The 27,750-nt window shown below is 43.4% G+C and overlaps 1 protein-coding gene across 2 annotated transcripts in view; it reads left to right on the top strand.

Annotated features, from left to right (window-relative positions):
• The first annotated feature begins 2,998 nt into the window (after positions 1 to 2,998).
• SAMD4A (sterile alpha motif domain containing 4A) overlaps positions 2,999 to 27,750 on the top strand; it is a 207,290-nt gene continuing 182,538 nt past the window's right edge. For both annotated transcript variants that reach the window (XM_012663817.1, XM_012663816.1), the window contains exon 1: positions 2,999 to 3,601. In XM_012663817.1, the coding sequence (XP_012519271.1) occupies positions 3,406 to 3,601 (196 nt within the window). In that variant the 5' untranslated portion in view covers positions 2,999 to 3,405. The remainder of the gene's footprint in view (positions 3,602 to 27,750) is intronic.

The raw sequence follows: 27,750 nt of genomic DNA, 5'->3' as shown, positions 1-27,750 counted from the left end.
ATTATGCAGATACCTCTCCTGGCTGGCTAATAATGGACTTTTTAAAAATTCACACACCCTATTTTAACGGTAACACCTAGATTTTTGCAGCTCCACAAGACCTTTCAATACTCTAATTGATGGTTAGGTGTTGTCACATGTGTGACACGACCTATACACTGCAGAAACTAACTTTGAGGAGGGAAGGAAGAAAGCATTGCTATTCCAGGGACATATGCTGGAGTTGAAAAACAAAAGTGTTAATTGGCGGAATAATGTCTCGGATACTTTATCTTCAAAATACTGGATTAGCAAGAGTAGGGAAGGCTGGGTCTGAAGCATGCGTTTCACTGATTCCTCAGAAGTACTGCTTTATAAACAAAGCCTTAAGTTGCTGGAGAAAATGTTGGGGGGGGGCTGCTCAGTGTTTCTTCTGAAACACAGAGATAGCCCGGAGTTGGTCATTAAGTCCTCCTTGTGAATATTCTACTCATTAGAAGTACAGCGATTTTTAGGTTTTAGGGTATTTTTAACCAATCCCCTACTCTCGAAACCACCTGTAGGCACTTTCCCAACACTCCCGGTGCCACTCAGCCTCGGCGCCGCACCCTTTTAACCTCTCCCGCGCTACGAGAACCTCTGAAGCCCCTCTCTGGCCTCGGCCCTGCGCACTCTCCAGATCCAGGTAAAGTTTGCGGGGCCTGGAGACAGGCGTGCCGACAGGTGGCCTCGCCCCGCCTCTTTGTCGCCAAGGGCGGCGCTAGCCTCGGCTCCAGGCCCAAAGCCGCAGCCCGCGCGCTAGGCATAGCTCCCGAACGGGCCCCAGAAGTCGAGCCGCCTCCCCAGGGGAGAGACAGGCCCGGGAGAGGTGCCGGGCCGGCCACGAGGCCCCCCGCCGGAGCAAGGACATCCAGCCCCTGACCCGGGCCGAGGGATGATCGGCCCAGGCCCTCGGACCAGGGCCGCACGGAGCCCCGCGCCTTGGCACGTCCAGGCGTGCGCACTGCCCCTTGCCCTCTTCGGCCCTTCACGTTCACCACCCCCGGGACCCATCCCGCCTCCACCGGCAGTGATCCGAGGGCTCCGCCGCCCCGCAGGCCACGCCTCTCTGCCACCCTCGGGCCCCCAGAGGGCCGAGGGGTCACCCGAGTCGGCGAACCACATTCCCAAGGACGAGCAGCGGGTGGCAGCACCGCCCCCGCTCGAGCGCCCTCTGAGTCCCTTCCTGCCCGGGCTCCAGCGGCTCGAGTGCCCCGGCCCCTCCAGAACACGCAGGCAGCCGCGGGGAGAAATTCACCAGACCCCTCCCCTTCCCCGAACTTCTCTCCGCTCCGTGGTTCCTCCGACTCGACCCCTCTGCGCCACTCGGCTCCTCCCACTCTGCTCCCCTCCCCCTTTTGGTCCCCACATAGGAATCCGCCTCCCCCCCACCAGCCGCCCGCCGGGTCCGGGGATCCTCCCCTCGGCTCCCCCCGCTTGCCGCCACCGCCGCCCGGGTTCCTCTCCCCCCGTTCGGGCGCTCCCTGCCAAGCCCATGATGTAATGGTGTATGTTAATCAGTAGCATGTGGGGAACTCCGGCTCGGGCGGCTCAGTCCTCCGCGAGCCGACACTGGAGACAGCAGCAGCGGCGGCTGCAGCGGCTCTGACCCGCAGCGCCGCACTCCCCCAGCGCCGCCCGCCCCGACGGCATGGCCCGCGGCCCGGGATCCGGGCGTCCCTAACCCCGCTAAGAGCCGCCGCGGCCCTGGACCCGCGCGTGGGGCCCCGAGCCGCTGGGATGAGCCGCACCGAGGTGAGCGCCCCCTCCCTTGCGTCCCCGACGGTCACTGGGGGTCCTCTCCCCAGGATCTTCCCCTTAGGCCCGAGAAGTTCTGGGAGCTGGGAAGCAGATGTTGGAAGCAGCGAGCCGCCCCTAGAGGACTGAGCCGCTGGGCTCTCCTCCCCGCCGGCTGTGGCCACCAAAACACTGATACGACTGGGGGAACCCCGAAGCCCAACTTTCTTCTTTGCGATCGTTGGGGGGCGTGTGCCGGCGGCGCTGATCCGCATTCCCGGCGGGGCCGCCCTGCCCGCCGAAGGAAGAAGTGCCGCGCGGACTCGGGCTGTCTCCGCGCGCGGCGTGCGCCCGGGGCCGTGCTGCCTTCGGCCTGGGACGTGCGGGGTAGGCGCTGGGCCGGACAGACCCGCCCGTAGGCGGCGGCAAGATGCCTAAAACACACACGCGCGTACACACACACGCACACGCACGCACACATCTGATCGCTCAGGGCGAAGCAGGCCCTGGGAGACCTCCCGGGTGGGCTGGAGCGGCGCGGCGCGGCGCGGCGCGGCGCGGGGGAGACGGGGCTCTGGGTTGCGCCGCCGCCCGCAGGGCGCGGAGCTTTGGGTGGGGAGAGTTTATTTTTGTCTCGAGCTGCTGCCGCGGCTGCTCACGGCCTAAATCCAGAGGGGCGCCTGGCAGTGGAGATGCTGGCTGTTGCTGTAGATGGAGCTGCAGCCGCTCGGCTGCTTCTCCGGGAGGAGGAGGAGGAGTAAGAGGAGGAGGAGGAAGGAACTCGGGCTGCCGCTGCCTCCGCCTCTGCTTTGCATTAGCCCCCACCCCCACCCCCACCCCCGCGCCCCTTCGCAGCCGCATTGCAAGTTTTCTGCGCGGGGAAGATCTGTTGCTGGTGCTGGCGTTCGCAGGCACAGCGCCCGAGGCCACCCCGGGTGGGGCGTGCGGGGAGCACCAGCCGTTGGCAGCGGCAGCAACAGGAAGCCGCGGGGTCTCCTCCCGCACCTGGGAACCCGGAGGCTTCTCGCCATTCCCCGGACGGGAATAGCCCATCTCCCGTATCCGGGTGCGGAGGGGGCGCCCGGAATTTGGGGGACCCAACCGTCCGCGGGACGCCCCAGCCCCCGCTGCCGCCCCCCGCCCCGGCACCCTCTGATGCACTCGTCCCCCCGGGCGCGCTCCTTCGCTGGCCGAGGTCTCACTGCAGCTCTTTCTCTCCTTCCAGTGGTGACTGCCGCTCGGGAATGCGGGTGTGAAGGGTCCGAGCTGCCGCCCAGCGGGGAGGAGACCCCCAGACGTCGGAAATCACCATCCCGAAGCTGCAAGAAGGGGAAAGAGAGCATTCTTCATTCAGTTGTGTGCCTTGTGGGGGATTTTTTAAAAGTCGTTATTTTTTTAAAAGAAACATTTCCGTGCTACTGTCTGTCATCGTCTCTGGGGAAATCAGCCAGAACCACCGGAACGTAAACTGAAACCAGACGAGAGAGGCAGGAGCCGAGGCAGTACCTGCAGCGTCCGGGCACCAGAGCCACCTTGGAACGGGATCGCGTCTCCGGCGGCCGCGGGGCTGCGGCTCCGCCAAACTTTGGGGCGGGCGGGGCGGGCAGGGGCGCCCAGGGGGCTCTGTAGACCGAGGGCGGCCCCCTAACCATGATGTTTCGCGACCAGGTCGGGGTGCTGGCGGGCTGGTTTAAGGGCTGGAACGAGTGTGAGCAGACTGTTGCTCTGCTGTCGCTGCTCAAGCGCGTGAGCCAGACCCAGGCCCGCTTCCTCCAGCTCTGCCTGGAGCACTCGCTGGCCGACTGCGCCGAGCTACACGTCCTCGAAGGAGAGGCCAACAGCCCTGGTAAGTGCGTGGCCGCCGCCGTCCCACCCGCCCCCCGCTTTCCCTCCCCTGGCCGGGGCCCGCCCCCGACAGCCGCTCCACTGGGACCCGGGCAGCGCGGACCCCCGGGGCCCTTGGCATCCACCCCCATTCCCCTGTCCCCACCGCCCACTTACCTCCGCTGGCCGCTCTGGGGTTCTGCCCACTGTGAACTCCGTCAGTCCGTTCCGTGTGGTAGCTGCGGTAGCATGAATGATTTTTCTCTCATGCAGTTTCCTGGGAAATAAGTAAGTCAGGTCACGTAGAGTCTGGATTTTCTGGGCTTTTTTTTTTTTTTTTTTCCTTCTTTTGGGCAACGTGGCTCGCTGAATTTCAGCTACATATGAAGAAGCCCAGGACTGCCCTTCAGAAGCCAAGCTTGGATAAGGCTGTATGGGAACACATGAAAATCTAATTTGATTATTCGTTTTTCCCCACGGATATTCCGGTTTTAGAGCCTTGTCTTCAGAATAATACGTAGGTGACGCTACAGACTAGTAGAATGACATTCGCAGTATGCATATTACATGGTTACGCTTCCTGGTCATGACGTTATCCGTATATATTGATTATGGGTCTTGGAGAAAGAGTCTTATAGAAAGAGCAGGCTTGAATTGGGTTCCTTAATGCTTTTTGTTAGGAAACTTTACTGAATGGAACAGAATTGTCTCATATTACCCTGCTAGTATTTACAGACACCTCACATAGTATAGAAAGTGAACGTACTCGAAAGGTCCAGCAGTTTGCTATTTGCTAGCTCCGGTGGTGACAGACTGAAATTATATCCTGGAGAGTAAGGGGAGGCTGGGGGATGGGTAAAGGTCTGGTGGTTGTGATTTTGGATAGGGGAAATTCTTTAGTTCATGCTGCTGCAGGAGGGTGAACAGAGCCCCCAGTGTTTATGCAGAGAAAAGAATGCAGGGTCCTCTTCCAGCTGTTCCCTGTTAGAGCTGTAAGCCTACAAGACTCAGCAGAGGTCTGGGCTGCCATTTGATGACGCGGTCCAGTCCAGGGCAGTGGGGCCTGGGAGACACTAAAGTGAGTGTGCCTTCAGAGCACCAAGAAGAGGGCCGGCCTCCTCCTCACTCCTCCTCCCTACTATGGTGCTCATGATGCTGAAAAGACTAGAATGGGATGTTTCCATATATAGAATCGTAGGGTGGAAGTGACCACTGGAAATCCTGGCAGTCCTTTTCCTGACCAGACAGGGACTGCACCCAGAAGATCCTGCACTGCCAAGTATGGAGGGCCATACTGAAGGAGATTCCATGTAGCCCCAGCCTAACAGCCGACATCACTAGGGCGGCAGTGGCAAGGCCCCCTTTGGTTGAGCTCCACATTTATAAATAGCTGAAGGGCCAACATCCTTCATAAGGGTGTGGAGGCATAACTAGGGTAACTGATGATCCACTCTCTTTGCTTCCTTCCATAATGTCAACAGGTAGCCTACTTCCCCTGCTTGGGTTTTGCTTTCTCAGGTTTGACAAACAAGGTTATATAAACGTCTACGTTTTGTAGAATGCAAAGAATTTAAGTATAGTCGTTTTTGTTGAATGCATGACTTCAGTGCTTTTAGGGACTGTTTAATGATGATAATTCATCTTTAGGTTGCTCAGATGTCAGAGCAACATTTTTTTCCCTTTGAGTAATGGAGAGGGCTTTTCCCAATATAGCAGCTCAGGTTAGTAAGTATAACAATTAGCTGTATTACAAAAAAGTGTCCCAGTTTTAAAATCTTGTAATTTAGTAAACAAAAGAATTCAACTTCTCTGAGATTTTGGAAATCATTTGGTAATTTTTTCCCTTGAAAATTTCTGCCATACTTATTTGTTAAGGTACCCACCCGTTTATGGGGGTAAATGATGTAGGTGCACAAAATATAAAACCATTATGTAAGATAGAGACCATTTTTCCAGTTTCTGGATTAACCTTTCAACCTAGACATTTTGGCTACATGAAAACCTTTGCACTTGTGTGGCCAGGACAGAAATTTATTAGGAAGGTCATACCATGATTTGGTTTACTTTTGGAGTACAGGGATCATGAAGAGCATCAAGATTTGTCATCGCATACCTAATCCTGCAGTGTGGCTCTCTGGGTATCTGGAACCTATCCAAAAACCAGGGAGGGGGCAAAAATGTCCACTTACAACCAGAGTAGATGGCATGAAAATCTCAGGAGAATACTTTGTCAGTTCCTCTGTCAGAATATACTTACTCTTATTCCAGACACAATCCTAACATGTTTTTTAACTTGAAAAATAATCCATAGTGTATTAGGGGTAGAAGATTTAGAATGGGGTGAGTGGCTGCTGTAACCAGCAGTGAAAAGTGACCCCGACAGCCTGACAACTAGGAAAGAGTCAGAAAAACTATAACTTTAGACATAAGAATTGGGGAAAAAACCTTGAAGGCTTGGGAATATTAGGGTAGCAACCCTCAATTAACCCTGCAGGCATCATTCTATAATAACATGAACCAATAATTGCTATTTGCTGTTAATAACAGTGAATCATCAAAAGGGTATATTTTTAGGTACACTCTTTAAGAAGAGAAAGAAAAATTAGCCAGGTGTGATGGTGTGGGCCTGTAGTCCCAGTTACTGAGGAGGCTGAGGCAAGAAGATTGCTTCAGCCCAGGAGTTCAAGGTTGCACTGCACTCTAGCCTAGGCAACAAAGTGAGACCCTGTCTCAAAAAAACAAAAAAAAAAAAGAAGAGAGAGAAATGTTCAATATACTTAGGAAATATTTACACCCAAGATAATTAACCTCCAAATGTGTGTTGGTGTGTAAGGCTCTTACCAATTTGGAAAACTAGGCTGTGCAGAATGACTCATTCATTGGATGGCTGCAATTCCCTGTATCAAAATCATCCTGTGTCACTTACTTTACTTTATAGTCATCAATTAAAAACACACACACATTTCTTCTAGTGTTTAGAGATTTTAGAACTTGGCGAACGGGAACCAAATTCATATCTGGGGCTTGATCTCAGTGTAACAAAGAAAAAATAATTAGTAATAGTATGAACTTGTCTCTGTTTACTGCAGGACTGATTTTAAATAGGGAGATATCCTGCACATTAGATATGGTTTATTTGAGATCTGTGGGGATGTATTTTCATGCTAAAGAATCTAGTGATTCACTGGTTCAGCCTTTGTCTCAGGTTCATAGATCCAAAGAAAATAGTTGAGTTAGTCCGTATGGGTTTATTTGTGTGTGTGTGTGTGTTTTTCTTTTTCATTCCAGATTTGGTCAGTGGGTATTGGTCATGATCAACCCCAAGTAAAGGCTTATTTCCAGAACCTTCATACCCTTAGATAAGGCCCTTCAACTACAAGCTCAGGTTAACGTTGAGACTTCTGGCTAGACTCGATTTGCAGATGATCATTCCTGGGACTAGGTCATTTGATACCTGCAGATGACAAAGATGGAATCCACTGACTTTAACTACTGTTCCCAAGAGAAAAATAGGTTGTGTGGCATTGTTTATTTATGATTTTTGTCATTTGGACTTGAAATATATTTTTCAGTGGAAACAGTGTAATAAATGGAGATTTACAACTTAATCCGTAAAGACTTTTAACCCACAAAATGGTGTATATTTTGTGGGAAAATTGTGTATGTTTATAGTAAATAAATAGCAGAAAGATTATTGCTATACTTATAATTAAATACAAGAGAAAAGATGATCTAAAATGGCTTAAGACAAAGATAATTGTGGAGACTGAAGAGGACTTGCAGGTGTCATTAGAGGGTGAAGATATTGGTTCTATGAGTTTTATGGTTTTTGGTTTCCATAGTACAGGTATGCCTTTCTCTGCCGTGAGTTATCACAAATGGAGTTAAAAGAAAGCAGCAGCAGCAGTTTTCCTGATGATATGGATAAGATCTTGTTTGTAGTTCTTTCATTCGTTTATTCATTGAAGAAACATTTTCTGACTGCCTACTGTTTTCCCGGCCCAGTGTTATACAGTGGGAATAGGAAGGTAACTTGCTATGTTCCAGTACCCGGTACATGATAGATGGTCTCAGTGTTGAGGAAATGACTAATATAATACAGGAACTGAAGCATAGGTGTGGGAATAAAAGGTACAGGCAGGAAAGGTGCCAGGAACATTGAGAACCTAGCAGCTAATTGCCTGTGGAGTCAAGGAAGACTTCACTGAGGAGGAGATATGTTTGAATTGAGTCTTGAAGGGTGAATAGAAGCTGATTTGATATGTAAAAAGGATTGTGGAGAGCAGGCAAGAAGGCATTTTCCAGGCAGAGGGGATGGTGCCTATAAAACGTTGCTTTGCGAAAGGGACTGGTGTGTGCAAGAAATGGTGAGTTCAGAGTGGCCAGAAGCATGTAGAATGCTGAGCTCGAAGAGGCAGAAATTAGAAACAGAAGTGCTGTGATGGACGTGCGGGACTTTGACAGCTGAGAGTTCATTCTGCAGGGACGACAGAGAACCCAAACAGACTTCTAGGCAGGGACGTGCTGAGAATGAGGAGGGAGGGAAAAAAGGAGTTAGAATACAAAAGGGGTTTGTGTGTGCGCATGTGTATGGTGTGTACTGTGTGTGTATTTTTACACTTTTGGGAAAGAGTTTATCTGGTATATGCATGATCCTCAGAGGCAAAAATGAGAGAAATGAGGCAGTTTAGTGCTGACAGTTTCCGTTTTGGCCACCTGGGGACGTTATCATCTGAGGGCAGCTTGGTTGCCGTCAGCATCGATGCATGGCGTAGAAGGAAGGATTGAGATAGAGAGGAAAAGAAGGTATTGAGCAGGTGACCGTTTACTTATATCCATCAGAGGGCGTGTGTTGCAGAGAATTCTTAGAGATTTTGAAATCAGTCAGACTGGGCTAATCAGTTAGTTTTTGGGCCTTCAGTTTTCCTATCTGTAAAATGGTGACAATAAAACCTGTTATTATCTAGAAGTTACTTATTAATGATCCAGGGAGGATCTATTCTATTCCTAAGGTTTCTATTTGACTCTAATTAATATGGAATTGATATCAATGATATTTTACTAAATGATCAGACATCTTTTCATTTAAAGGATTATCAAGAAAAGATTGGGGCTGACTTGGAACCCTAAAAATATAAGTCTACTAGGCTCTACCTTCTACATTTTAGGTTTGTTTTTCCACCCTCTCTCCTAAAACATCACAGCCCTGACCCAGTTTTCCCAAATAACTTGTCAACACTTTTTTCCTTCAGTTGGTGAATGTGAAAAGAAGAGATCATTTTGTTGAATGAACTGTATAGGGGCTTTATATATGAAACACTTTTCACTTAGGGTTTTGTAATTTCCTTTGGGTTGGTCTGGGATGACTGGGCAATTTGCTCATTGTGAATGGTAACAGGTCATCCACAGTTTTACTCTTTGTTGTGAATAACTTGGATTTGGTTGTGTAGCTTGGGTGCTCAAGGGCTTCACCAGCCGAGTGTGTATTATAAACAGGCCTCTACGAAGCAAGTAAAAGGCAGGCAAACTTCACAGCAGTCACATTGGTTTGTTTATGTTTAAATAAACAAGTGAAGGCAAAACGAGGGTTGGAGAGGCTGAGAAGGAACTGACAACTCCACAGTCTATCCCGCAGAAGTGGAATTCTAAAGAGAATTGACAACACCAGAGAATGGGGAAAATACTGCTTCTCCTTAACCTGAGAAGAAATTCAGAAGCTTTCATGTATGGGTGAAGTATCTTGTATACTCATTTGCTAGGGAAGGTGTGGTGTTCATAGAAATCTTCATATATGTGTGTGTGTGTGTGTGTGTGTGTGTGTGTGTGTATAATTACAACTTTTAGTTTTTATTCTGTTTCTTCCTTTTCTTTTCTCCTAATCATTCTCTCCAAGACCTTACTGAGCTCATCCAGTTCACACAGATTAAGATGCAGAATCAGACATCTCCTCTGAGCTATTTTTTGCTTCCATGGAAGCCGCCTAAGGCAGGATTTTCCCAAAGAAAGCAGAACTTTCAGAACAGGAGCTGAGCTTTCTCTCTTGGTTAGCTAGTCAAAGCTTGGGCCTTGCTCTGAAGTCTGCACCTTGAGAGGCAGCTTGGAATTCACAGGAACTAGCCTGCTTTATGTAGGAACATGTGACTCCTTGGGACTCAGAAGCTAATTCTTGGCTTTTCTTCACACTCTACATACCAACATTTTAATACAGTTTTCTTATCTTAGTTTTCTAGGGGGAAAAAATCAAATGATACAGTGATTTCTTTTATACTGTAGATAATACGGTACCATTATAATGGTCTGTGACAAAGAGTACCTAGGAAGAAACTGTGGCCCCGAGTTCCTCTGCACATATACCTTTATCAGATACCCTAGCAGAGAGCTGGGTGCTCTGTCAAAAGCTGAAGTAGACGTAATAATTCCTCTCAAGGAGCTTACACTTGAGTTGTGGATGTAAACAAATATATATGTGATAATTAGACCATAATCAGTTGCTATTAATAAATGCTATGTCTCTGATTAGAGAACCAAACTGGATTTGAGTGAAGCGGAGAGAACAGGGTGGCTTGGGCAGTCCAAGAAGCTGAATGGAAGAAGCAAACTTGAGTGTGTCCCATGAAACAAGTGCTTAGGAAATTCTTGCCTTTTTAGTATCTCTGAGACCAGTTTCATTAAGGAAACCACACAGATAGGGGAATTCTGTGTATGTGCCATGTGAAGGCAGGCTTTCTGGGCCTTTTAAGGATGAATGCGACTGGGTTAGAGAGAGGGGCGCATGAAGCCTATTGTCCATCCGGAATGATTTCGTGGTGAACAGAGGAAGGGGCATCGTGAGTCAATCCAGACACTCTCATGATTTCCAACATAGTTAAAGTTAGGAAAATAAAACATCTGGTCACCTAATATTTTTATCCCTCTTAAGTATCCATAAAATTATGAGACTTAGTAATAGTTCTCAGAACTCCTCCCAGTAGTGTACTTTTGTAGGATACTTTGATTAGAACTAGAGTTAAGCAATAACATCCAAAACACTTATAGGAAAAGATAAGTGTCTTAGACCAGTTTTTCTCAAAATTTAATATGCATACAAATCACTTGGGGATCTTGTTACTGAAAATCCTATTTGAGGAGCTCTGGAGGGGTGGGCCTGAACTCCTGCAGTGGTAATGCTGCAGGTCTGTGGACCTCACTTGGAGTAGAAAGAACACAGACTTTTAGAGATGGAAGGTGATTTGGTGCGGTGGCTTTCAAGTTTTATGGATATGTTATCAGAAGATTTTTGTTTGCAAATGAAAACTTACATAAAGGCTTATGGGAAGTGGATAACCCCCTAACCCCCACTTCCCCAACCCAACTGTCCAATAAGAGCAGTTTGAAAATCTGTGGCCAAGCACAGTGGTTTTCCCAGGCTCTGAGACAAGATGCTGGTTGACGAAGCTGTGGCCAGCAGGTCTGGGGTTAGAATCTGACTCTCAGTCCAGTCCTCTTTCCACCATCTCAGCCTCTATCAAATGTCACTAACCTGGTAGAGCCCTTGTTTGGGGCTGGTTTTTAAACTGGTCCAGATGGCTCCAGAGTTAGGATGGGGATCACTTGTTTTTTGCTCACCTGTACTTGCTGCAATGAGAAAGGATGGTTTTTTAGTTTCTCTATGGTTTTGTGGTGGCTTCACGTGCAGAGCAAAACAAATCTGTCTCAGCGCCTCTTTGGAAGGAGAGGGGCAGGACAAGGTTCTCCTGGCAGACACTCTGATCAGTCCTAACCAGTAATGCACAAAAATGCACGCTAAAGGCATCTACAGGTGCTTTTAGGCCACTCTGCCCTGGAAAGTCCCCATGGATTGTTTTACTCAAAGAGCATCCCAGTGATGCAGGTATGTTTCATATGATGGAATCATTACATGAAAAATCTTTTTCAAGTTTTACTTACACATGTAAGCACTGAAATACATACGCTTTTTATTTTTGTAGTATGGTTGCTCATTAAATTATTAGAGCATTCTGCATACTGCTTTCAGCAGTAATTCCTTCCCTGGTTCTTTGAACCATCTCTCACAGTCAGCACAGTCTGGGTTTGAGGAAGGCAGAGCTGGGCTCTGTTGTAGCATCCCCTGAGCTTTTTGGACATGTCCCTGCTGGAATTTCCAGGCATACTAATGATCAGTGTCCCATGGAAAATGAGGCTCCAGGAAAGATTCTTTTATCTTTTTTTTTTTTTTGCTGATGCTGTGAATTGTAAAGTTGAGCTGGAAAGATGTTAATTCTAGAGACCGGATGGGAGAGATCTCTTCCTACTTCCCCAGAGCACTCCCATAAAGCACAATCATTGGAATGTCTGAAGCAGTTTATCCTGATCTGTTCGTAGAATCCAAGTGTCTGTGTGCAGCATAAATACATACATAACATTGACTTTCATTGTATACATTTCTATCTGTGTGAGTATGTGCACCAAAGACGTGATCTAAACACAGTTAAAACGTGTGACTAAAATGGCAATGCTGAACCACTTTTGAATTTTTGAGGAGTGGTAAATGACCAGGAGAAACATCAGAAACCTCAAGATAAATAACATTGTCTCAGTTTGAGAAAGAGAAAAGGAAGGAGAAAGTAGGTTCCATACACTGCAGGAACATGTGAGGTTAACGCTGATTCTGTGCAAGATACCAGTAGCGTACTTAAAACATGATTTGTGAGCATATGGATGAGGAAATGGAAGCCAGCATGGTTTTCCTCAGAATGGGAAGAATGGGCCCTGGAGAGCTAATGTGTTTTCTTTTTGGTGGGGGAATGGGGAAGGAAGGGAGATAGCATTTCCTGAGAGACTTCTGTGTCCTGGGCAGATCACAGGCATTCTGTCAGGCATCCTATATCTAAGTTTCTACATGACCTTTGACAAGGCCCTTATTTCCTGATGAATCAAATGAAGAAATGGGGGCAGGTGAGAACCCAGTTGTGTGGCTTCTGGTGAGTGACAGGCCTGGCTCCACCACTGTCAGCCTGAAGGGAGGTCTCTGGCGCTGTGCCTCAGGGCTCACATTCAACATCATCATTGGTAGTGATGGAGTGGGACTTACCCTGAGGTCCCCAAGAAAGCCGAGCCTGAGGCAAGGGCTGCTGTGCAGGTGGTTTATTTTGGGCATCTCTCCCTGGCAACAGCAAAGGGGGCTAGGAAGAGAGAAACGGGGAAAGGAAGAGCCAACGCAAGCCCATGTTCTCAAGCTGGTCGCTGCTGTCAGCAGCTGGGGCTTAATCCCACAGAGATCCTGTGAGGAGCCCCGTGGAATGCACCTTGGAAGAAGTGGCTGAGGGATGGAAGAGGTGGGCATATATCCACTGGTTTTCCCTTCCCTTGGTCAAGGCTTGCCCCAGGGTGCCAAGGCCCCTGCACTTCCAGGTTTGTACATGTGCGAGTGCTGAGCCATTTCTGCAGGTGTCTCATTCTGTGGTGTCAGAGAAGCCCCAAGACAGAAAGCTAGAGAGAAGTGGTACAACTGAGGCAGGGTGCTGTCTGTCTGGTTATACCTGTGTGAAGCTGGTGGCCACAGCAAGGGCTGCAGTGTAATCTGGACTGAGAAGGTATATCTGTCAAATCTGTGGATGAACCTAGAGGCATAACTGATGGCTTGATGACAGGATCATGATCAAAATATTTGAGTTTAACAAGATGACGTATAAAGCACTAAGGCGTAGCCCCTACCTCGGCATCCCTTAAACCTGAGTTAGAGGAGGCGTGGTACAGTAATAGCACACGTGCAGAGGACCTCTGGCTTTTAGTAGACTTAGAGTTTAGTGTGAATAATGTCACAATATGGCTGCCCCCAAAGCCACCAAACTTTTTAATACAGTTATTGTATTCAGAACAAATCTGTGCTCCAGTCCCTGGAGTCTGGGGGGCAATTCTGATATACACTTTGAGGGACATGCAGAAGTCAGGATGTGGCCAGAGAAGCGAGGATGGTGAGGGCACTTGAATATTTATACATGTGTGAAGTACTTTGTAAGCTGTGTCATGTTATACAAAAGCAGAGTGACATTATTCTCAAAGGACCAATGGAAACAACGGGATAAAATTTAAACACCCATGAATGTGGGTATTTAAAAGGTCCAGGAAAAGATAACCATGGTTTCTTTCTCAGAGCTTTTACCTTGTTAGCAAGAACTGAAATAAGCACGTGGTTCTCTTGATGAACACCAGCCACCTCTGGGCCTGAGCAAATCTGGTTCCAGTGATTCAATTGGGACTTTAAGGTGCGTGGCCCAGAGTCCCCACAGGCTGGCCTGGCTATAACTTGTCAAAGTTAAGTTTGTGTCCACTTTCGTCTTTTTAATCGATTCGCTCACTGAGTGTACTCTCTTCAAGTATAAAGGACGTGGTTGTCGGTGCTAAAGAATTTCTTTTGGGGAAAGTTACATAAAATGTTGTGTTGGGACTGCTACACCCTTGCCTGTAAATATTCCACTGTTGAGTGGTCAGGGAGCCATTTAAAGCATGTCATAGGGAATCTATACATAAATTGGTGGTCTGAATTCTTTAAAAATTTGTGATAATTAAAAAAGTTTCTTTTTATAGAGGTAACCTTTAATAAAAGTTACTATTTAACTTAAACCCATTCAATGCAAAACCTTTGAGTATTTTTGCATACCTCAGCTAAATAAGAAAATAATTATACCATGCTTTTTATTCTTTAATATTATTTCTCCCTCTACCTTTTATTGAACAAGTGTTGGTTGGAAAAGGAGAACGGTTTCTTGTCATTGTTCTTTGATGTTATTGTTTTAGCAAAACTTCCCTGCTTTCACATTTTCTTTTTGTGGCAGAAAGAGCTGTGTTAGCACACTTTCCAAATTATTGTGGTGTTTGCACATGATCTGAGCACAGTTAAAATACTGAAATTCTGAGCTGTAAGGTCAAACTTGAGCCTCCTGTGTGATTCTGGTATTAAGCTTCTGGTGGGCTATATGGAAATAATTATGGTATATATATGTTTAGTTCACAACATTTTAGATAGGAAAAATTTGGACAAGAATTACTGTTGCTGGTTTTTGTTGTTTTTATATGACTCTCCTATCTTCTTATTGAGAGAGGGAAAGACTCCTAGAGTTAAAATAGGAGTTGCTTGGGTATTTCGTTGAACTTTCCAAGAGTTTAAATGGCAAGTGGTGTTCATCAGCCTCAAACAGGCTGATGGTGTTCATTTAGTCCTTGAATAGAGCAGGTATGTTTGTGCAAAGACAGAGGAAGAGGTGTCTCGTCATTCCCTGAGCTCTCACACCACCTCTGCAGATCACCAGCTCAGCATTTGGCACTCTGGATCGAAATCACTATGATGTTAGCTGAGGAATTGTTCCAGAGTAAAGGAAACCAGTGGTAAGACAACTGAATGCAACATGGGGTTCTGAATCGGATCCTGGATTAGGAAAAACATTACCATAAAGGACCATTATTGGGACAACTGGTAAAATTTAAATGTGGTCCCTATAATAAGGGATAATATTAAATCAATTTTAAATGACCTTACAATGTAATTATACCTTGGTCACGTCAGGAAATGTCCTTCTTAGGAGATGCATGCTGAAGTCTTTAGAATGAAGGGACATGATGTCTGCAGCTTACTCTCAAATGTTATACATAAGGTGACAAAAAGCATGGATGAATCTTGGTGAAATGTATATGAGAATAAATTGTGCTGCTAGTTTAACTTTTGTATAGTTTAAAAGATTTTTTTAAATAAAAAGATAACTTTTTTTTAAATAAAAAGATAACATTTTTACCTTTTAATTACCATTTTAGAGATCCAGGAGGGAAGGGCCTATGCTTATTCCCCTTGTGTAGGATTGCCAGAGAAATTACAGGACCCCCAGTTCAATTTGAACTACAGGTACAACACAAATAATGGGGTGTGCTTATACTAAAAAAATTATTCATGGTGTATTTTAAATAAAAAGATAACATTTTTACCTTTTAATTACCATTTTAGAGATCCAGGAGGGAAGGGCCTATGCTTATTGCCCTTGTGTAGGATTGCCAGAGAAATTACAGGACCCCCAGTTCAATTTGAACTACAGATACAACACAAATAATGGGGTGTGCTTATACTAAAAAAATTATTCATGGTGTATTTACAATTAAAATTTAACTGGAGGCATCCTAGAATTTTATTTGCAGAATCTGGCAACCCTGTCTTGAACCGGCGGTGGCCCCAGTGCAGGCAGAGCGAGAGGCACATGGGTGTTTATCTGTTACATGGAATGAATGAGGTGCCTTTTCAGAATTCTGTTCTGTAGTCTCCTATTAGAGAAAACCCGTATTATCAGAGCATGGAGTTAGGACTTTCTTCTCCTCATCCTTCTCCCTTTGATTGATCTTTTTTCTTTGAGCTAATTTGAGCTTTCTCCTTTTCTCTGTAGTTGGTGGAGTCAGCTCGGTTACATTTTATACTAAGTTACTCACATCCTGACACTCCTTGACAGTTTTAAGATCTTCTTCTAACACACTTGAGTAGAATGGGTACTGGAATCTATTTTGACAGCTGTTGAAAATCTAGTCTGTTGTTACAGGAGGTGAAAGAGGTTATTTGTAACACGGGTATTATTCAACGAACCTTTTGGAAAGGTGTGCAGACTGTTCAGGCAAATAGTATTTTATAGAATTTAAATGATTTTGGTTTTCCCAGTTAAATTATCAAATGTAATGCTCTTAAGAATTATAGACCTAGTAATATTTTCCATTAATTTTCTCCAGCAATGTAGTGATAGCACATCACAATGTTCTCAATTACCAGTGCCTTCTAAAATGCAGGTGTACAGTCTTTAAATACAGCTAGTCCATTACCAGCTGTCCCATTGATAACCTTCTCTTTAACAGTGACCTTTGAGCAATTTCATAAGGAGTGAATATTTATAGTATTTTGTTGTTGAGCTTCTAAAAGAGGGTTCTATGTGTGTAACAGGTGGCTTCAGTTGGCCTGCTTTCACTGGAATTTGATTCAGATAAAGCATTGCATTATTTTACCATTGGAGTTGTGATTACGTGCTAGACTGACTTCATTTTTGGCAAATTGCATTTCAGTGTTGAGGTTTGGGTTTAGTACGGAGCGTGTTGCGTGTGCAGGAGTAGGACAGCTTTACAGATAAGACATAGCAGCTGAGGCATAAAATATCCAGGGTCTTCTTTATGCAGCAGAGGAATTTTTATCAGAGGAGCTGTTGTTTTGCTGAGCTTTAGGTTTAGGGGCAACTGTTCAAATTAACCCCTTAGACTTGGATTTTCTTTGATCTCTGTTCCAAAGAATTGAAGAGGGCTCTGTCAAATTAATTATCCGTACAGTGTTTAACACATAGTAGGCACTCAAAGTACAGCTTGTTCAATGGATTGAGCTAGATAATTATGTTTGGGTTATTATTTAACTTTCAATATGATTTAATTACTTGAAATAGAAGATCATTCTGTTACTGCCCTTTACCCAATTGCTTGGCAACACAATTGTTAACATGTTTTCTGATTAAAATAAATGTTCTGATCTAAGTTTACACTAGATAAGATTATAACATAAAGAATTAGAAGCATTATTAAATGTATGAAATGGAACTTGACGCAAACTCTGTTTCTAAGAAGTCTATTTTATGAAGTGTACTTTCTTCTGTGTCCCAAAAAATTTATCAAATTGCACAAATCAGGTCCTAGCAAATTGGGTTGAAGAGTTTTTAAAAAGATAACATTCTTATAAGAAGAATTACATTTTTATTATATAAAGATTTTAAAAAGAGAGAAAATCACATAAATAACACCTATAATCCTATTTTTTTCTTTAGAGACAGGGTCCCACTCTGTCACCAAGGCTGGAGTGTAGTGGCCCAGTCATAGTAACCTTGAACTCCTAGGCTCAAGTGATTCTCTGACTTCCCAGCTTCCTGAGTAGCTGGGACTACAGGCCTGTGCCATTGAGCTTGGCTAATTTTTTTTTTTTTTTTGTAGAGACAGGGTCTCGCTATGTTGCTCAGGCTGGTCTTGAACTCCTGGCCTCAAGTGATTCTTCTACCTCACCATTTTTCATATTACTGAATATATTTAGTGTCTTCTTTCTGCCATAAATATACAAATAATTTTTTTACCCAAATATACAAAATTAGGGCCATATGAACATATTGTACAGTGGTATATATGCTGTTTGGTGAAAAAATATATCTAAACTTCCTTTTTAAACTTAATATGCCATTAATATTTTAATGCACCATCATAAATTCTTTTATAACAGTATTGTAAATGACAGTGTAGCATTCCATGGTATGTCTGTCCCATAATTTATTAAACCAAACCCTTACACTTGTACATTTAGGTTATTTCCAGTTTTTTACAATGCTGTGATAAACATCCTTTAAAGCATGGTTATTACCTCAGGATATATTCCTGTAAGTTCAATTTCTGGATCATACATCTTTAAAAATTTTCATATATAGTAGTTAACCATAACATCCTTTGAAAGATTGGGCCAATGAATGTTCCTATGAACATTTAAGTATGTTATTTCTTGTACATTCTTTTCTACAGTGGATATTGTTAAAAACAAACAAAAGAAACCTTTGTCGATTTGAGGGGTTCTTATTATATTCAGATGTATTTCTTTGATGATACTTTTTCATGTATTTGTGGTCCAGTTGTAGTTTTTATTTTTTTCTTCTATCTCCTTTTCTGTTAAAACATTTACTTTTTCTATTAATTTATTAGCATTCTTTGTTTTATATATATACACACATATGGATTCCCTTCCATTTTTTCTATAGTATAATTTGATGTCTGGAAGTTTTAAATTTTTATGCAGTCTTTTGGTGTAAAAAGGATTAAAAAAAATTTTTTTTCAGAGATGGGCTGTCACTCTGACACTCAGTCTTGAGTGCAATGGTGTGATCATAGCTTACTGCACCCTCCAACTCCTGGGCTCAAGTGGCTAATTTTTTAAAAAATTTTTTGTAGAAATGAGGTCTTCCTATGTTGCCCGGGCTGGTCTCAAACTTCTGGGATCACACAGTCCTCCCAAAGTGCTGGGATTATAGGCGTGAGCCAACCTGCCTGGCAGAAAAGGATTTTTAAGAGCAAATGATGTTTTTATCAAAAGTTTATTTTCTACCCCTGTGTGGTATTGTTTAGTTTTCCAGAAGGAAGGAAAAGGAGCTGCTCAATTTTAGTTTAGTCCTCTCAAAGGAGTATTAAGTTATTAACATTTATACAACTTATATAGTAAGAATTACAACATTTTTGTGTTTGCATTGTTTGTTTGAGCAGTATGTCAAAGAGCTCAAATTAGTACTTTTATCCTAGAAAGTTCTCATTTTGGATTTTGGTCTATTTTATACCAACTTAAGACACATTCGAGGTGGGACAAGAGTTATTATAAAATGGATAAACGATTCATTGTGGGTGAAATTTTTTAAAGACGGAGTAATTTACATACTCATCTATCAGGAATGCCTGGAGATGAGGATGGAAACAGTGACTGCTGTAGGTCATTCAGAGCAGATAGTTCTCTGATTCACAAACACCTACTGGGTCAAAAGCCTTATGTGTTCACTCCAGTGTGTCTGAATTTTATAGCCATATGTGGTATGGATACTTTGGTTGGATTTTCCATGTTGTTATTTTTTTGGTCCATTCTGCCTGAAGTTTATGCTAACAATATAATTAGCAAGACTCAACTAGTAAGCAAAATTATTTAATAAGCCAAGTAATATTAAAATCATTTGGAGTCAGTGATTTTCCATTTGGGAAGTATGTATGTCCTTCTGGGAGGGAATAAGGTAGCTTGTGTCATTCATTCACTAGTTTTCATTTGTGCCTATTCAGAACTACGTTTTTTGTAAAAATAAAATAAAATAAAAGAACACATAGCTCACGCCTGTAATCCTGGTATTTTGGGAGGCTGAGGCGGGAGGATCGCTTGAGGTCAGGAGTTTGAGACCAGCCTGAGCAAGAGCAAGACTCCATCTCTACTAAAAATAGAAAGAAATTAGCTGGACAACTAAAAATATATAGAAAAATTAGCCGGCCATGGTGGTGCGTGCCTGTAGTCCCAGCTACCCGGGAGGCTGAGGCAGAAGGATTGCTTGAGCCCAGGAGTTTGTGGTTGCTGTGAGCTAGGCTAATGCTAGCCCAGGCAACAGAGTGAAACTTGTCTCAAAAAAAAGGAACACATACTGTGTTGTAAGTTGAGGATACGGCTGTATATAAGACACAGCCCCTTCCCTAATTTGAAAGTAAAGCCCGTTGCTCTTGTTTTTTGTTTTGCATGATTTGTTAATCATGATAATCTTAAATTGAATTTTCATATAAGGCAGGAGTTCTCTCTGATCAACTGCTCTTGCCCTAACCGTCTGCAGGCTCACTTCACATCCTTCAGGTCTCTGCTTGGATGTCTCCTTCTTAGAAAAGCCTTCCCAACCATCCTCTTTAAACCTCTTACCCTGATTTATTTTATTCATAGTGTTCATCACCACATGACATATTACATTACACATCTGTCTATCATCTGAACCCCCTTCTAGAATGCAAGGTCCGTGAAAGGAGGGTGTTGTCAGTTTTGTTGACTGCTTTCCCCCAGCATCGGAAGAAGTACACGGAATATGGCAGGCACACAATAGCTATTTGTTGGACGAATGAATTTACTGCATATTTGCATGCTGACACTATAGAAGGTGATAAGTGCTATAAGAAAAATAAAGCAGGGAAAAGGGACAGAAAGTTCTTTAAAATATCTCCCTAAGCAGGGCCTGGGTTATGGAAGGTGGGGCGATACTGACGAGGTAGCCTTCCCTTCCCTCTTCTCTCTCCCGAGTCCTCCCCTCTCCTTTCCTTCCTAGCTGGTGGTGGCCACCCTGTCAGTTGCACTGAACCTTTCTAAGGAGTGACATTACATTCCTTTTATGACCTTTCTATGAGTGGCATGAAAACCCAAATGTGATCAACTCATGAGCTTTGTATGTCCCAGATCACCAGGCAACATGGTTTCCAGCAGCTAGCTCCTTCCAGAAGTAGCCAAAGGCTGCCTTAGGGTTTGAGAAACAGTCAAATGTTAGTAAATGTTCAAAGGCTCTTTTATTATAGATTTCTTTTTCTGCTTTAATAGTCACATGATTCTGAACTTCAGCTCTCTGAGAGAGACATCACAGAGGAATTTAGAAGTTTTGAAAATTAGAGTTCCTTATTTCAGACTTTTTCAATTGCTGCAGCAGCTTGTCCTTCAAGCCTTCCAAGATCTCTGTCAGTGTCTCCCAAAGGTAGCACCCAAAGAGGATGGATGAGGGGCTGTTTTTGGTGATCACCATGACAGGTTTTTAGCGAAGAATGATAGGGATACTCAATATCCTGCAATACACGAGACAGCCATGCACGAGAAAAGTTGTTCTGCCCAGAATGGCAGTGCTGTGCCTGGTGAGAAATGCTGATTCTAGCTGTATCCCAGTGGTTCTCAGCAAGGGTGATCCTAGCCTCTAGGGGTACTTTAGAAATTTGTGAAATTTCACAGTGTTAAGAGGCGGTATGCTACTGGCATTTAGTGGGCGGCAGCAAGGATGCTGGAAGTCCTGCAATGCGCAGACCGATCGCCCCACATCCCACTCGACTTTCAAATGTCCACCAGGCGACAGGAAAATGAAAAACCTATTGATAGTCATCAGAGCTTAAAACCAACTGTATAAGCAAAAGATGTTTTTTGCACAATTTAAATGTAAGGAAGCCTGTGTTTACCAAGAGTCATTCCCCACATTGGCATTATTATTTGTGGTTTTGAAACCAGCGTGTGGGTCAGCATGCACAGCCGTCACACACATAGTGATTGTCGCTGAGGGGCAAGGAGCTGACCACCTACCTCATTATGTCGTCTAGACCTCTTGTGCCTGAACACTTACATAGCATACTTCTCCTTTATGTCACAGCTAGATCATAGCATTGATTTATTAAAATTATATGCAGATTAGATTGTATTATCTGTGGTTTTCATTTTAGAATTGTGAAGGGGGTACGGAGGGTGATGGGGTTGAAAACCTTTGCTCTAACCTAACTTTGCAGCCATATTTCTCAGCACTTTTCTCCATGAAGCCTGTTTCAGCGGAAGTGACTTGCTTTGTGTGCCACTTTCCCTTTTCCTCCATGTGTGCCTTAAGCTCTAACTGTGCTCCTCCCCAGAGCTCCCCCATCTGCCCCTCTGCCCATCCCACCGTCCTTCAGAGCCCTGTTCCCTGTAGCCTTGGGATGGCACCGTTCATTGGTCCCTGTTAATCATAGCTCTGTGACTTCCTATTCCTTCGAACTACCCTGGCACTTGTGAGAACATCTCAGTCAACACTTATCTACAGGCGGTAGCATTAAGTGTCTTCTTATGTTTAAGCAGTTACCTCCTCAAATGGCTTGGAAGCTGCTTTCAGATGGTAAACTCATTCTAGCTTCTTCTCATCCCAGACTTTGTACACATACAGCAAGCTCACATTCCAGGTCCGTGCTCTCCTGTCTTCTTTCCTGCCCCAAATATGCATCCTTTCCTGTCTGTCATTTTGCTAATTACCAGAGGGAAACATTTTCATTGTTCACACATTTTTAAATACAGAGAAGTAAAAGAAGAAAATCACTGTCATCGTCATTGATCGTGCCATCTAATGCTCTAACGATCCACCACGTTAGAGCATTTCCTTCCAGGCTATCTTCTTTGTGTTTACGTGTGTTTTTAACAACATGGGAACCACGTACTTTACATAGTTTGTATTTTCCTCCCCCTTCCCCTGCACATTTCACTTAATGTTGTATCATGAGCATTTTCCTCTGTTACTAAATGGTCTTAGAAAACATGTTTACATCTTTTATGGAAAATTTTAGACATGGACATTCAAAAAATTGAATGATATAATAAACCCTGAATATCCAACATTCAGCTTCAGTAATTATCAGCATTCTGCCATTCTGAGTATGTGGTTTATAATGGATGCATATGGTGCCCTGGTTTGGATGATACATAATTTATTTAACCATTTCTCTATTATTGAAAATTTACATGATTTCTAGTTTTCTATAATTATGGATGCTTGTGTTTTTGTTCTTCTGGTCATAATTATTATTCTTGCTTCCTGGAGAACCTAATTAATTTCTTTATGATTAGGTAATTCTTGATTATTACTAAGTTTTGTATTCCAGGGTTTTTATTGTATTTAATATCTGTGGCTGGTTTCTTTGTCATTTTCTTTTCTGTATACATCAAGAATTTTTTGTATTAGCCAGAATGGGTCTCAAATGAATTACAGTAACAGTTATGTATTCTAATTCATTTTTTTAGAGAATATAAAACTGAAAACTGTCAATGTAAGAAGATATTTATATTCTAGGTAAGAGGCAAACAGAGGAAGGAAAGAGAAAATTATTTCAGGAGAAATTATAATCTTTGCCCTCTGGAAAATTATTTTACAATGCTTAATTTTGGTTGAAAAATGCCCCCCTTTTAAAGACTGGAATAGTCACCATCTAAAGTGTACTTGAAACCAATATGTACAGGTGCTTTTGTCTAGCTGATTTAATTTTTTAACAAGTATATTTGGTATTAAAAACACCCCAGCATCTTTAAATGGGGAGGCCTTGCATGCAGCTTTTCTGTTAAGGGGGTGCTTTATTAGGCAGTGGAGAGAGATGGTTTTCTTAGGTCTGGCCCACTGTAAGCCATGGGAGGAGACGCCGGGTGCAGGTGAATCAGAGCAGTGGGGAGATTACTGGTGTCTTGTGAAAAGGAAGCAAAGATTACTGTCGCCCTAGTTCTGATGGGATTTCTTCTGCAGTATCTGCTGAAATTTCCAGACCAGATCATGTACAGGAAGATGACTCATGTGCCTACCTACTCTACCTACTCTAAGAAAATGTCTTTGTTTCTTCTGTTGCACAAGTAAAATATGGTTGCTATAAAAAAGTAGATTTTCAGAGATTTATAATAGAGATGGGATAGCGGAGAGACTAGAAGTCTCCCATACCCTATAGCCCTGCCCACTAGATGACCACTGGTAACAGTGATGTTTATGCTCATCGTGGTTTTCTCTCTGCCTATTAAGCGTATGTTATCTACCTAAGGCACAGAACAAAAATGCTACTTTTTAAGTTGCTAGTGTTAATTAGATAATCAGTGAGTGTTCAGATCTTTGAAATATGCAGACCATATGTAGTTTCTCCTGGTTAGAGGTGAGACGATGAGTACAAATAACAAGACAGAACTCGTTGGGAATGGGAAACTCTAGCAGGAGGGAATCTTAAGAAAAGGAAGGAGTAAAAGCCCCAGTTTTTATTATTATTCAAAGGTTAAATTTTTATCATTGAATCAGATTTAATTGGTGGTTGTACTTTTCCCCTTGGGAACACATTAAAATAGTCACTATGACAAGATGACTAAATCGTGAATGAATTTAAAATATTATACTAGTCTCAGCCATACTAACGTATCAGCAACTTGTTGGAGCTTAATTTTTTGCATTGGAATTTAAGGGACAGGAATGTACATTGCTAACACTAAGCTTTTTTTCTTTTAATTTTAGGAATGCTGAAAATAATGTGGTTCCTAAGACCTATTTCCAGTTTAGGGCCAACCATAGATGATAATTATATTACTACCATGACAGTACTGTAAATAACGAAGACAGTGAATTTTTTGTATGTGAAATCACACTGTATTCATTCATTGAAAAAATACCTACTCTGTGCCATGAATCTTAGGGGTACAAACTTGTAAAACTTGCCCTGTCATTCTTTGGTGTTTTGCAAATGCTTTTTTATCCATCTGGAATACCTTCCTCTCTTCTGTCTGACAACATCCCTCTCATCTTTCATGTCCCAACACAAAGGTCACTTCTAAAGTATAGCTGTTTTAGCTCTACAGACTGTCTTAGCAAGTGCTTTGTTGATATTCTTCTCACATTTGACCACATCTCCACTAGAGCCTTATCTCATTGTCTTATAAGTGTACAATCACATGGATGTTGGATTCCTTGAGGTCAGGGTCCTCTTATCTTCACAGCCCCAGAGTCAAATTGGGGTGCAGAGTTAGTACTAAATAGGTATTTGTTGAATAAATGATTAAATGAACTAAAAATCTGAGTTCCTAACTATAATGCAAGGACCCAAGGAACAGTCTTAAGAGGAGAAGAGGGTCACTCAGTGGTGTCCCTTTTAATGTAGATTTCTAGCATGTGATACTTGGATATTTAGATCCTTGGATTAAGCAGGGCACTAAAAGTGTTGAATGGGTTTAACTGAGAGGAAAATCTTTAATGTAACATATCTTAATGGTACTTACCATTCAAAATCGTAAAACATTATTCATGTTCTTATGTGGGCATTTTAGGAAAATGTAAGAAAAGGATCTTTGTCTCATGGAGCATTCATGATTTCCAAATTGTATTCTTAATGGGAAGATACTATTTTTTACCTTTCATTTTAACTGTTCCAGAGTGGGACTGCTAGTCTAAGGATCTTAGTAATTGAAAACTGTGATTTAGAAATTAGAGTTCATGAAAGGTTCAAGAAATAATATCTTCTCAACCTAGAAAAAACGAAATCCAGGTAACCTTCACTAGTTGATCCTCTATGGAATGAAACTCTCGGGTCTGGAAGGGAGGGGTCTTGGTCTTGTCTATTTAGTGTGGTAACTATTACAGACGATGCTGTGTGGCATGGGAAGACCATCAGTCAGGTCCTGGCAGGAAAGAGATGGTTAATTGAGAAGACTTAATAGAGGGTCTACTAACAAAGATATAAGCAGGATTCAGGGAGATCAACGAGAGTTGGCAAAGCATCCCAGAGTTAGCAACAACAGAATGCCATTACCACTCCAGTCCTAAAGAAACAAGGAAATAGAGACTCTGTTGTAACCTTGTGAAAGTTTTCACTGTAGGAAAGGCCGGCTTTCCTGGAAGCTGAGGCCTTGGGCAGAAGATTGCAGCCACTGCCAAAGCAGCTGGCAGGGAGGGAGCCAAGGGGGGTAACACTCCAGCCTTTTTCTCTTCCCTCCCTCCAGTTTCCTGCTGCCATCCCACAGGATGACCCAGATGGACCCCAGGGAATAGAAAGCCACAAGATCTAGTCTGAGGGGGCAGCCTCCCAGGGCACAGAGCAGGGCGAGAAGGGTGGAGAGTTGTTCTGGAGGAGCAAATGGAGAATATCCAGCCAGGAGAGAAAAGCTTCAGGTTTTGAAAAGCAGCCTTCCCTGTTCATAGCCTCCCTGTGTCATTTGAAGGGTTGACGGGTGTGCCTCATTTGTTAGGAGTTTGTTGCCTGTAGACAAATCTCCAAATCAGATGTCATAAAAGGGAGCCCCATGAAGAAGTGTTTTATTTGGTGCACACTGCATTTTCTTGAAAAAGCAAACAGCAAAAACAAAACTATATTTATCTATATTGGCTTTGGGGAGCTATACATCAAAATCTGAGTTTTATAATTCTTTTGAAAAATGGAGGATTTGGCAACACTGGACATGTATTCCTACGTGGGAACAGTCTGCTAAGCATAGTAGGAGCTGCCCCTTCAGACAGGCAGGCACGCTTCACTTTGCCTCAATCCCCACCACTCCCTGTTATGGCCTTAAACCCATATTGCTCTGCTTGGTCCCTGTAGACATTTGAATTTGTGATCCCTGGTGTCAGTAAAGCAGTTTACAGAAAGAAGGACAGATGAGCTATACTTAATCTAAAAAGAGGGTGAGCTCTGTCTTGGAAGATGCACCTCTCTGCAAAGGGAAGAAAGAGACATGGAGACTAACCTTGTCCCTGGGAATAGTCTGAGTGTCCGTTAGACTAAGGTTTTTGTAGAGATAAGTGATGTTCAATTTGACTCTTTTAGGCTGATCTCAAAGTTTACATTTAACCTTTAAATTCTTTTCCATAGAACAAAGATCATTGATTAGAATATGTTTCAAGCTTATCCCTGATTTTGGTGCAAGGGTGTGCTGGGGAAAGAGAAGTGGGACAGAGGGGACTTTGACCAAGAGAGAGATTTAGGAGACTCTGGGGATGGGGAGATGAGCCTTTTTACTCTTTGGTGCCCTCTTTCTCTTATGAGACAGCATTCTCTAAATTGCTCCTCTGTCCCTTCAGGAGAGCTGAGTGCATGCTGGGGTCTAAATAAATGGCCTGGGAAGAATTCTGTTCTTAAGCCTAAAGGTTGTGAGGCTATAAGATATTTTTTTTAATTGTGGATAAAATATGTATAATGTGAAATTAATCATTTTAACCATTTAAATTGTATACTACAGTGGTATTAAGTACATTTACATTATTGTGCAACCATCAGCACCATCCGTTTCTAGAACGTTTTCATCTTCCCAGCCTGAAACTCTGTACCCATTACACAGTCACTCCCCGTTCTCCCTCTTCTCAGCCCCTGGCAGCCACCCTTCTACTTTCTGTCTCTATGAATGTGAGTGCTCCAGGAGCCCCAGATAAGTGGAATCTTATAATATTTGTCCTTCTGTGTTTGGCTTATTTAGCATAAGGTCCATCCATATTGTAGCAGGTATGAGAATTTCATTCCTTTTGAAAGCTAAATAATATCCCATGGTGTGTACAGACCACATTTTGTTTATCCATCTGTTGATGGGCATTTGGGTTGTTTTCACCGTTTGGCTATTGTGAATAATGCTGCTGTGAATATGGGTGTACAAGTATCTGTCTGAGTCCCTGCTGTCAGTTATTCATAAATGCTATGTAAGTAATCCATGTAACACTAAAAACACAAAGTATAGAAAACTTAGAAGATACAAATGACCAAAAAAACAAAAAAGCCATGGATGATGATGGTGATGATAGCATGTGTGTGGCACTCACTGTGTGCCAGGCACTCTACTAAACAAGTGCTTTACATGTTTATTCCTCATAATGGCCCACGAGGCAGGCAGTGTTGTCATTATAAATGAGAAAACTGAAGCACAAACATGGTTAACATGCTTAAGATTATACATCTAGAAAATGGCACAGTCAGGATTCAAACTCAGACAGTCTGGTTCTGAGTCCTTGCCTAACACAGCTGTTGTGTTATACTGTTCCCCAGGGCTAATGTCATACTGCTATCAGCCTTCTAAGTCTTTTTCCTCTGCAAGTATATACGTGCAGTTACATGCATATACACAAGAGGTATAATACTATGTACATCCTATTTTTTTTTTTTTTT

Source organism: Propithecus coquereli, unplaced genomic scaffold, assembly GCF_000956105.1.
Source record: "Propithecus coquereli isolate 6110/MARCELLA unplaced genomic scaffold, Pcoq_1.0 Scaffold83, whole genome shotgun sequence".
Taxonomy (NCBI): Eukaryota; Metazoa; Chordata; class Mammalia; order Primates; family Indriidae; genus Propithecus; species Propithecus coquereli.
The sequence above is the reverse complement of the archived record's forward strand: the minus strand, read 5'-3'. Positions and strand labels throughout refer to the sequence as shown.